General features: G+C 47.2%; 1 protein-coding gene across 21 annotated transcripts in view; it reads right to left on the reverse strand.

Moving 5' to 3' along the window:
* The window catches only part of nfixb (nuclear factor I/Xb), a 162,563-nt gene that overhangs the window by 22,076 nt on the left and 127,826 nt on the right, over window positions 1–12,661 (reverse strand). For all 21 annotated transcript variants that reach the window (XM_045716153.1, XM_045716137.1, XM_045716136.1 and 18 more), the window contains 2 exons: window positions 1,718–1,780; window positions 108–182 (listed from right to left, as the gene is read on the reverse strand). In XM_045716153.1, the coding sequence (XP_045572109.1) occupies window positions 108–182; window positions 1,718–1,780 (138 nt within the window). The remainder of the gene's footprint in view (window positions 1–107; window positions 183–1,717; window positions 1,781–12,661) is intronic.

Consider the following 12,661-nt stretch of genomic DNA (forward strand, 5'->3'; position numbering starts at 1 on the left):
TAGTAGGAAAATGCATGTGAGAACCTTGAGGTTTGTGTGTACTGGTGAGTGTGTAGTGAGAGTGACAGTGAGAGTGACAGTGACAGAGAGGAGAGGCAGTGACTCACTCTGTGACACTCGGACCAGCTCGGCCACGTTCCACACCCCTGAAGTCACAAAGCAGTCCTGGAAACTCAAATGCCCTGGGAAAACAGAGATGAGAGCAATGAGGATGATGAGAAGATGGTAGGACACACACACACACGCTCACACATGCTCACACACGCTCACACACACACACACACACACACACACACACACACACACACACACACACACACACACACACACACACACACACACACACACACACACACACACACACACACACACACACACACACACACACACACACACAGGGAGCATAGAAAAACAGATAAACCACAGTGGAAGGCTGTGTTTTCTATAAGATAGGAAATGGCTTTGGTTGGACGTATCACGCACTTATCAAAAGCCCTATGGACAGGTACTCATGTCATGACTGCTTCAAGTCAAGCATGTCAAAACACTGTCCAGCAGGAGCCCTTAATGTGCTCCACAGATTGTGCCCTGTGTAAGTTGTATACACACCATGCATACACACACACTGTTTACATGGTGTCCAGTGGGCATCCAGTATGCCAGAGCTTGCTGCAACATGTATGATGTCATTACTGCTATAGATTTTGGATTGTATTTGTGTGTTTAAGCTTTCCAAGAGCTCTAGTGTATGTTGTGTGTACAGGCCCTGGCAGTGGGCAGTGTATAGAGTGACCAAGGCTCTCTATCTAAGGATATAGTGTAGTGTTTCCTGCTCCTGGGGAACTAGCACTACACACCTGATTCCACTAATCAACTCATCATCAAACCTTTAGTTAGTGGAATCAGGTGTGTAGTGCTAGGTCAAATGTGCCCCCGTTGGCTCCCCAGGAGCATGACTAAGAAACAGTGCTGTAGTGTGTAGTGTAGAGTCTATAGTGTCCACTCAGTCTATAGGTCCCTGGCCGGGTGTAAAGGAATGTGTATACACCCATATTGTGTATACACACCCATATAATGTTTATACACACCCATATAATGTGTATACACCCATACACCAACCCTTATTGGTACCAGCTAGAACCCTTTTGAGTTCCATGTACAGTTGAACCCTCCATAGAAAGGGTTCTACCTGGTACCAAAAGGGTTCTACCTGGTACCAGCCGAAGAACTCTTTAAGGTTCTAAATAGCACCTTTATTTGTAAGAGTGTAGGATGTCCAGGTTCTCCATGGTTAGTGGTGCTCCTACTCCACACCCTCTCCTCAGCCTGCCTCAGCCTGGGTTAACCGCAGCGGGGCCGGCTGTATGAGGTCAGAGCTCCAGTCGGCAGCACGGCCATGTGGTTCCCATCTTCCAATAACGTCAGGGTGATTTATGAGTGGGGTGCCACACTCACAGCCTGGCCCAGCAACATCAGCTCGCCTTACTATAATAAACCCAGGCCCAACTCCACTGGGACACACTATACACTCTATACTGGCCTGTGTGTGTGTGTGTGTGTGTGTGTGTGTGTGTGTGTGTGTGTGTGTGTGTGTGTGTGTGTGTGTGTGTGTGTGTGTGTGTGTGTGTGTGTGTGTGTGTGTGTGTGTGTGTGAAAGAGTTTAAACATGCATCTGCATGTATAAATGACAGTGTATATGTTCACGCTGTGAACTCACCATTGGGCGGTGGCTTGATGTCTGTGTCTCCTTGCTGGTTTGAGCTGTCTGATTGTCCGGATTCTGTGGAAAAGAGACAGAGAGACAGAGAGACAGAGAGAGAGAGAGAGAGAGACAGGGAGATAGAGAGAGACAGGGGGAGAGAGATGGTGGAGAGAGGTGGAGGTTAGGCAGGAGACAGATGCCTGGACGGTTCCCAAGGTGAGGGGGCAGTGGGCGGAGGACGGCATAGAAACACTTTGGAAAGTATTTTAAACCCCCTTCTTTCCAGAGGCAGAATTGGGTCTTAGATTAAAGGTTGGCTATTTCCGCTCAGGTTTAACATTAGAGTCATGAAATGGCAAATCAAACACCAAAGACTTTACTTTCCAGAGCCATTCACAGTAGAGGAATCACTACTAATACTCTCTCCAGAGAGCATCAAGTATCAAAGAGGAATGGTTTGGTGTTCCAGTTTGAGAGATGAAACGACTGTGTGTTTGTGACATTTCTTGCCCCATTGTATCTCTGGCACTCCTTCCTTTTCTCTTTTTTCTCTCTCTCCATTACTCTCCCCACTCTCTTCTTCAGCATCCCTCTGTCTCAGGCCCAGGGAGCCACAGTAAACACACACACACACACACACACACACACACACACACACACACACACACACACACACACACACACACACACACACACACACACACACACACACACACACACACACACACACACACACACACACACACACACACACACACACACACACACACACACACACACACAAAGTTACACACACAGGGAGTCCTGTTTGAGTGCAGGCTGTTGGCACAGTGTGGCAGGTGAAGTTCCCATGTAACCCCAGCTTGCAGCCTCTCTCTCCCTCCACACTGATGACTAGTGTAAGCTGAGGAGTGTAAATGTGAAGCCCGGGTCCGCGAGGCGTCATTGGGACTGCGTCTCACTCAGCTCTTTACCTTAACGACTGTGCACAGAGAGGCCTGTGCTAGTTTGGTTTGGCCCCGCTTGGTGCCATTCTTTCTCTGCTGCGTAATGCAACCTTGAAGAGCTTTATGGTTGGATCATATATACCATTCAAGCCAATTACCCCCACAGCACTGTAGGGTTTAAGGCAGTGGGGGCCAAGTATCCCCATTACCCCTACTACTAGGCCCCTCCCTCCCTCCGCTCCATCTAAGCCCCTCAGCATCTTCATCTTGGGGAGGCTAGTCCTGCGGAACGTGCCAGCAAACTGCCGCACCATTCACCCCACCGCTAAAGACGAGAAAAACAAAACAAAAGGACAGAATCGCCATATCACTTTGGTCTAAAAGGAGTCTCCTTTTCCCTCTCCCTGAATGGAGTCTCAGTCCCTCTCTTGCTCTTTCTCTCTACTCTCTCTGCTTCTCCCTCACTCACGCTGTCGCTCTGTGGAATCCTGGCAGCCATTTTAGCATTTGGCAGCCATCTTAGCTTTGGCGGTACCAATACATTCCTGCTAGTTGATGGCGCACCCACACTCGCTAGCACACACACTCTCACACAGACCCACACAGACCCAGTGGTATGAAAGATAAAAGATCTACAGAGGATATACACTGCAAATGGAGTGAAAATAAAACCACCGGGGTGTTTGTCTCCAGTCATTGTCTGCCGTGCTGCTGGACCTCTGCAAGCTGCTAAATGAAAAGCTAGACTGGACGACTGCAGCAGAGCCGCACTGACAAATCATCAAGGAAAATAGGAGGAAACATAAGGAAAACATCCAGACAGAGACCATTATTACATTCCTGTAAGAGGTAAATAAGGTGAACTAGAGTGCAAGCCAACATTTCAACTGTAGGATGGGGATAAGGGGATCATCTGAGTCTGTTGAGGTCCTTCATTTAGAAAATAATACAACCTAATTTGGGCATACTCTCACTATGTAAAAACATCTTAATATGCAATTGAACTTGAACATATATATTATGTACCTCCTTTTTTGACACAGTACAAAAAAAGAGTCTGGGTCATGATGACAACAGTAGGGATACCCCTCCATTCAGGTGGTTAATGAGAGGGTGAGCTGAGCTGTCACAGCGGTCACACTGACTCTGATAGAACCTGACAGCCCAGATCTGCTTCATTCATTCTCCCCAGACACACCAGCTGTGATCAATACAGCTCTACACCTGCTGGCCACCTGGGGACTATACACCCAATCAGACAGGGGCCAGGGGGTTTCCTGACTACTCACCTGGCAAGGGAAAACCCTGGATCCTTGTTATGGTCTATAGTTAAGTTAAGAGTTTTTCCTTGTCAGGTCATGTGGTCAGGTAAAACTGTCCTTAAATCAGACCACTGTTAGATCACCAGTCTAATCTAACTGATGCCCCCTGGTGGTCTGGTGGAGTGTTAACAGCTTCAGTTAAATTCTAATAGCTGCTGTCTACTGTAGCCTACGGTATATGAACCTCCAATCCTACTGCATGGCACATTAGCAGGGCTTGTTTCCTGGTGCTGGATCTGAGTGTGTTGGAGGGCCCAGGGTGCTGGAGAGGAACAAAGGGAGGATGATGAAGGGATGAACAGGGGATGAACAGGGGAGAGCTCATCAAACAGAGAGGAGATGCTCTGAGACAATGGAGAGGCTGCCCATTATTAGTGCTGCTGCTCTACAAGCCAACAGGGCTGAGAGGAGAATCACTGCCACCACGCCGCTTATCACCACGCCACCATTCCCAGGGTTACACACACACCAGCCTTACACTGCTCACCCTTATCTCCAGCACACAGTCGCCCCAAGGGCCCCTGTACACATCCTGGAGAGATAATGCATCACACACACTCTATTAAACAGACATACAGTACATACACATTAACAGACTCACTCCAATCACATTCATACACGCTACATACATTTGTCACTAAGTCTCCTCATCATACAGTACATATACACTAAGTGTACAAAACATTAGAAAGACCTGGGTGAAAGGTGAAGGTGAAAGCTATGATCCCTTATTGGTGTCACTTGTTAAATCCACTTCAATCAGTGTAGATGAAGGGGAGGGGACAGGTTAAAGAAGGATTTTTAAGCCTTGAGGCATGGATAGTGTACTGTATGTGTGCCATTCAGAGGGTGAATGGGCAACACAACATATTTAAGTGCCTTTGAACAGGGTGTGGTAGTAGGTGCCAGACACACTGGTTTGTGTCAATAACTGCAACACTGCTGGGTTTTTCACACTCAACAGTTTCCCATGTTTATCAAGAATGGTCAACCATCCAAAGGACATCCAGTCAACTTGACCCAACTGTGGGAAGCATTGGAGTCAACATGGGCCAGCATCCCTGTGGACATCTTTCGACACCTTGTAGAGTCCATGACCTGACGAATTGAGGCTGTTCTGAGGGCAAAAGGGGGTGTAACTCAATATTAGGAAGGTGTTCCTAATGTTTTATACACTCAGTGTACTGACATTCTGGCTAGAACACTCTAAATACATTTAAAACACTATACCCCATAGACTGAGGAAATTACTATTACTGAATGTAGGCCTACACACAGAAGTGGAATGAATAGAATGGGCGTCCCCGTTCAAGACAATGATGACATAATGGGTGGACTAACGGTCATTGCGAGTGTACCCATATGAGCAAAGCAGGAAATAAAACCAGGAAGTGTACCCATCAATCTGTGCTGTGATTTCTTGAATCAGCTCAACTGACATTATAAAAAAATACATTACATTGCATGAGCCACATCAGGTAACATAATTTAAAATACCATTCTACATTACCATGGAAATGATTGCATCACAATACCAGGCAGTCATTGCGAGCGTACCCATGAGTTTATCAGTCAAATTGCCAGGGTTACAGGGTTCCAAGGCCCTTCTATTCATTCTGATTTCTATGGGCCTACATGCTTTCAGCGCAGACCCAGCATACAGTAGGTGTCATTATTCTACTAATCAAACACACCTGTGATTTGGATGCATCATAAAGACACACAACAATATATGATAAACACACTCTCACTGTGCCAGGTCTAATAGACTCATTTGCCATGCGCATATTCATAAATGAATGCGCTCGTACATACAAATAGGCACTTTTTGCCTATTTACCAGCCGGCTTAGAGCATTTGTTTATGCATTACAGGCACACATGAGCAAACAGCATGTTTTAATGTAATGTGCATTAACTGGAAGGGGATTTCACATGGCACAGTGAAAGATCAACATTGAGTCAAATGGCAGAGATAAAGCCAATGGTTCCACAGTCAAACTTGATGACAGGAGTGTGGATGGCCTCTCAGCAGGCTACTGTGCTCTGAGCCAGGGCTCAGCTCAGTCTCTTCACTTCTCCCTCTCTTCACTTCTGTCTCTCTTCACCTCTCTCGCTTTCTCTCTCTCCTTCTAAAGTACAATAACAGTCCTGGATTCCATCTCTTTTTCTCTGTATTTATTTATTTTCTCTTCTCTCTGCTTTGTTTCTGACTGCTGTTACTGTCTCTGACTCAGATATTTCTGCTCTCTCTATGACCTCTCTCTCTCTCCCTCTCTCTCTCACACTCTCTCCCTCCCCATCTCTCCCTCCCTCTCTCGCTCTCTCTCCCTGCCCATCTCTCTCCCTCTCACGTTCTCCCTCTCTGGGAGGACAGTCCTGGATTAGACTCGGTTGACCCGGCTGCCCTCTGCTTCTGTCTGTCACACAGTGGCCCAGTTCAAATGAAAAAATGAACACACACACACACACACACACACACACACACACACACACACACACACACACACACACACACACACACACACACACACACACACACATTAATATTATAGCCAGATGGAGGACAGGAAGTAGGTACACATACACACACACAACAGCTGGCCAGATGTGACTCACTGCCATTGTGTGTGTGTGTGTGTGTGTGTGTGTGTGTGTGTGTGTGTGTGTGTGTGTGTGTGTGTGTGTGTGTGTGTGTGTGTGTGTGTGTGTGTGTGTGTGTGTGTGTGTGTGTGGTGACGGCTGGGAATATAGCTGATGAATGGTTGGTGTGACATGGCACTGCACAGAGGAGGCATGCAAAGTATAAATATCAACAGTAACGTGATACTGTCATATGCTGTTGTGAAGTGTAAAGCTAACATGCTAACTACAAGTAAGTACTACAACTAAGGCTGATAATGCTCTCTGTAATAGAGTGCAACAGTGAGCAATAAAGCTGCAGGCTACAGAACAGACGGCCATGAGTAAATCAGGATAGTACGTCTGAATCTAAACAATCAGCATGCTGGCAAACAGCAGTCTCTCTCTCTTTCAACAACTCCTCATCTGAGGCCAGCTCGTGTGTGTGTTCTCCCAGTGGCCGAGGGCCATGACTCTCCCACCCCGGGTGTTGTGTCATTTAAGGATAGAGCGCCATGGTTCCGTTCACAGTGAAATGATAGGGCCCTCTTCCTACGCCTGCGAGAGACCTTTAGACAAACACTCCACAGTCTCTCTCTCTCTCTTTCCCTCTCTCTCTATGAGCACCATCACACTGGGGGTTTTTCGCGTCCAGGCCCTAACCCTGTCATTGACGGTAAACTGTGTGGGCCGGCGTGGCTCCGGCCGCATGTGGGAACCCAGCTGTGGTGGACCCATATATCTCAGGCCGGACACGAGAGGAGCAGCCCGGCTGGAATTCCTCACACACATGCATGCATACACATACTGACGAACACACATACACACGCATCCACGCACACACACACACACACACACACACACACACACACACACACACACACACACACACACACACACACACACACACACACACACACACACACACACACACACACACACACACACACACACACACACAGCTACTGTATGTCTTACTATACTTGTAAGGACTTTTCTGGGGACCAACAATTGATTCCCATTCAAATCCTATTTTCCCTAACCCCTAACCCTAACCCTAACCTTAACCCTAACTCCTAACCATAAACCTAACCACTAAGCCTAACAATAACCCTAAATCTAAATTCTAACCCTAAACCTAACCCCTAAGCCTAAATTAGCTTTTTTACTGGTGAGGACTGGCAAAATGTCCTCAATTCTCTGAATTTTTGTTGGTTTATTATTCTTGTGAGGACTTCTGGTACAAAAAAGTATAGTAAAACATGTACACACACACCACACACACACTCCCTAAATGTGAACATCAAATACAGCTAGAATAGGTCAATACTACAGTGGGAGTCTGGGTCGTTAGGTTTAGCTATGGCTCCCAGAGACCTAAACATCTTTGCTAGCCTGGTATGAGCACACTTCCTTAATCGCCATGTAAACACATACCAGTAGTAGGATTATGTGTTTGAGCAGCACGTATGTTTACGGTATATGATCTATATGTTTTTTTTAGCATAAAAGATAGATGTGGAGTAAAGGTATTTGACCAAATATGTATACATGCTTGTATATTGTGTTGATATCCAGGAGCAGTCCTTTCCACTTCATGATAGTGGGCGTGCACATGTGGTTTGAAGTGCATGAACGTACATAGGCTACACGTGTGTTTATGGGTGTGTGTACACAGTCTCCCCTCCCCGCACAGAAGAATGGCAAAGCCCCCGCAACCTCCCCACCCCCCAGTCCTCCACCCCTCCACCCCCACCCTTGGATAAAGAGCCCCCACAGCCTCCCCAATTGGGTTTCTCTTAAGAGGTTTATCGGTATGTTGCTAAACATTCTGACCTTTTTTTTAATCCTTAATGCGCTTAAAATGTTCCAACCCCTCCTAATCCCCCAGGCTATCCCACACAGATGTTCACTCAGCTCTTTTATTGGACGTTATTTTAAAAAAAAATCCCCACTTATTTATTCATTTCCTATCTTATAAAACCATACATCATCATCTGACCATCCCCCCACACCCCCTCCTCACCTCATATTTCGGCAGGCATTGTCATTGGACACCCGTGGTGGGTCCTTTGAGTTTAAGCCCCATGGGGCAAAGAGGGCACCAGGTTCAGAGGAGACATTAGCCAGTGTAGATAGATTCCAATATATTACAGGACTTCAGTATTAGATCAGTATTAGGGCAAATGAAACACACAGCTGAGAATAGTCTGTACTGCAAATGGGAGATGGTGAATATTGGGAGTGTAACTCTGTGTGCCAGCACAGCATGTTGCCGTGTGATTAATTGCGAGGGTGTACAATGTATCCCTTTTGGTGTAGGTAAGAATATAAATATATCTACTGTACATTAATATTTATATTAGATTGTATCTTAATGTGTATAAAATATGCATCATACTTCCTCTAGAGCATGTGTGTATAGTAGGAGATAAGCATGTAAATTGTGTGAGTGTGTGTGAGTGAGTGTAGCAGTGAGTACATGTGAGTTTGTGTGCCTGTCTGTGTGCCTGTGTGCCTGTGTGTGTGTGTATATGTGTGTGTGCTCTGTGTGGCGGCTCCAGCCCTGTGCCAATGAGGAGCAGGTGTGGGGAGGCTGCCCTGTGTAGCCCGGTGCCCATCTGCGTGCCCGTCTGTGTGCCGCCTGCACCCACACCGTGCCAACACCACACAGAGCAGGGGGAGCCAGGGGGTGAGAGGGGGTGAGTGTGGCCTAAGGGGACTCAACCATGGGAGAGTGCAGTGCAGAGGGGGGTGGTGAGGGTAGAGGAAAGGGGCTGGCGTCCTGCCCATGTATACCCCTCTCCCTATTCTCTCTCTCTCTCTGACGATTTCATCTTTTATCTGTCCCTCTGCTGATCAACCATGGTGTACAGAGCCAGACACACAGTGTGACAGTAATTCACAGAGCAGCATAGGCCATTTAACTTGATTGATTGATGTATTGGTTTTAATTTGATATGATAGATAAATAGACCTCTGTGCTGATTCAAATGACCCTGACTTTCTGAGATCCCCTTGTGTTTCCTTTTGAAATTTCACATACTGTTACTATAAGGCTACTAAAAATATGCTTTAACAAGTGTAATGACTGTGTTTGGCCACCAGATGTCACTTACTGGCAGTGGGCAGTGGGCACAGAACACATGCTAAAGAAATCTGCTAAGAGAGGTAAATATGTGACTGCATTCTGTGAAACAGGAGCGATAGGGGGAGGGGACACACACAGACCTATAGACAGTGTACAGAATCTACATGGACATACTGTATGAGTGTGTGACCCTCTGGAACGTATTGAGAAGGGAAGCAGCAGGCCTATATGACAGACATGAGAAAGTGTGGTTTACAGAGAAGTGGTGTGTGTGGGCACAGCCTGTGTGTGGGTCTGCTAGTGGGAGTGAGGGTCATGTGATGACCCTCTGTGCCAGGGAGAGAGTGAGAGTGAGAGTGAGACAGAGAGAGGAGAGAGAGAGAGAGAGAGAGAGAGAGAGAGAGAGAGATGGAGGAGAAGGGGGATAGGGGGGTCGCGAGAGCTGTGGGAACACCAGGCCTTGCCAAGAAAGAGGAGAGCAGAGAGAATAAAAGGAATGAGAAAGAAAGAGAGACTTGTTGGCAGAGAGTGGGGGGAGGGGAGGAGAGAGGGGGAGAGGAGAGGAGAGGAGAGGAGAGGAGAGGAGAGGAGAGGAGAGGAGAGGAGAGGAGAGGAGAGGAGAGGAGAGGAGAGGAGAGGAGAGGAGAGGAGAGGAGAGGAGAGGAGAGGAGAGGAGAGGAGAGGAGAGGAGAGAGTGGGTTTAGTGTTCAGTGGGCACCCGTGAAGAGAAGCTCCTAGGGAGTACGGCCATGATCAAAACTCTCTCTGCAGGGGAGAGGAGAGGAGGAAAACACACACACACAGCAACCAGGAGACAGGGCCAGGCCCGGTGTTAGGGTCATAGTCTGCCAAATCTGACCCTGTGTCTGGGGCCACATGCATGAAGCGGTGTGCTCTGATCTGGGCCTATCAATTAAGGAGAGAACACAGAGACTGACCTGCCACTCAGGCTGTGTGTGTGTGTGTGTGTGTGTGTGTGTGTGTGTGTGTGTGTGTGTGTGTGTGTGTGTGTGTGTGTGTGTGTGTGTGTGTGTGTGTGTGTGTGTGTGTGTGTGTGTGTGTGTGTGTGTGTGTGTGTGTGTGTGTGTGTGTGTGTGTGTGTGTGTGGATTTGGCGTGGGGGGGGGGTATCACACAGAGAGCATTTAGAGTGTGAACTTGTGAACTTTTGGCCAGCAGTTCCATCGCCATCTTATGCCAGTCTACCCTCGGGCACAGGGCAAAGTCTTACCAGTAGGAACAACAACAAGCATGAGGAAAGTACTAGAATAGAATATTCCATTCTCTTCCAGCAGGGGCATACGTCTATTTGCCTTTGTGAAAATGTTTGTATAACACAATGTGGGCCTCACAGTGCAGCTCTGCCAGAGGGACAATATGTGGTGAGATGTTGGGCTCCTCGGTGCAGCTCTGCCTTAGAGACCACAATACCATAACAGCAGTCATCTGCCAGGTTGTCTACCACGCCATGTAGGTTATAACATGAGATCATAACCCTCTATTCACGTTCTAAGAGCCTGTTATATCATACTATTTACACCAATGGGCCTTAGTTTAATCCAGTGAGACACCAGGCCAAAAATATTTAACGATTTATTTCGGGTTTGTGCACTATGCAAATAAATGCTCCCAAATCTATCTGGGCTTGGAGGACGTGTTTAACGAGGGCAGTAAAACTCCACACAAACACATAAATGACGCCTGTAAAAATAATGTGTGCTCTGCATAAATGCTCTTTCTGACTAATGAATTAGAAGAGCGATGAATGGACATGTAAAAATCCACATCCTGTCTAGATGATGCCAAAGGCGTGCGTCTGTATGTATGTGTATGAATATATCTGTCTGTGTACGCTTATCTACATATTGAGTGCCAAAGTGTGTTTGTGTGAATGTGTGTGTCTCCTCTCATCTCCTCTCTCTTGCCCTGCAGAGTGTATGACTGTGTGTGTTTATGTCAATTTGTATGAGTATGTTGAATTAGGGAGCTTGGTGCAGCTTTCCTGAGTCAATGCCAGCTCATTGTAGGAGAGGCCAGTGACAGCCCCTTATCTCACACACACACACACACATGCACACACACACACACACACACACACACACACACACACACACACACACACACACACACACACACACACACACACACACACACACACACACACACACACACACACACACACACACACACACAGCAGTAACAAACAGCGGCCAAACACTGAAGGCTGATCCAGGGAACTCAAGTCCCCGTCATAAAGGGCTTTTCCCAGCAAACACGAAGGAGGGAGCGAAATCAATCTTCCTGTGAAAAAATTGAGCGCCAACCGAGAAACAGATGAGCCCATGAGAAACAACAATCAGACAAATGAGGGCACCGATAGAGAATCAACCTCTGACCACCAGCTGTCTGCGAGTCATGGGCCCAGCCGCCATTTGTCTGTCTGTCCTTAACTGACCCGACCTCAGGGTCATTGGCTTTGAGTCAGCGGGAGGGTGTGTGTTGCGCACGCTCCTGCTATCTGTGTCAATGTTGGCTTTATCTCCTGCATAGCAGATAAGGTGAATAAACAATCTGTCTGGACTTCCTTCAGGGTTAAATGCCATGTGGGCCAGCCAGGACACCTAACCTAGTGCTGCACACACAGACAGGTGCCCAGGCCTACTGCCCTCACATGAAGCTGTTGCCCAGGATCAGGGCCAATGGCGCTGGGACAGGGGTTACAGTCAAGTCCCAGGTTTCAGCCAGAGAGCACAGGCCCAAAGCTGAGTAGGATTTCGATAAGCTATGTTGCTGACATAACAAAAATGGTGACTGATTGGGGCCTGTGTGTGGGTATACTGTATGCATAGCTGAATGAGTAAGTGATGTGACCTCATAAAGTACTGCTGCAAGGCTTAGTTCATATCATTCAGCTTATGGATGCACTCAGCTGCTCTCATTGTAAAGCCAATAATTGGAGATTTATTCCATCTATCAATC

The sequence above is a fragment of the Salmo salar genome, chromosome ssa03 (genome assembly GCF_905237065.1).
Source record: "Salmo salar chromosome ssa03, Ssal_v3.1, whole genome shotgun sequence".
NCBI lineage: Eukaryota > Metazoa > Chordata > Actinopteri > Salmoniformes > Salmonidae > Salmo > Salmo salar.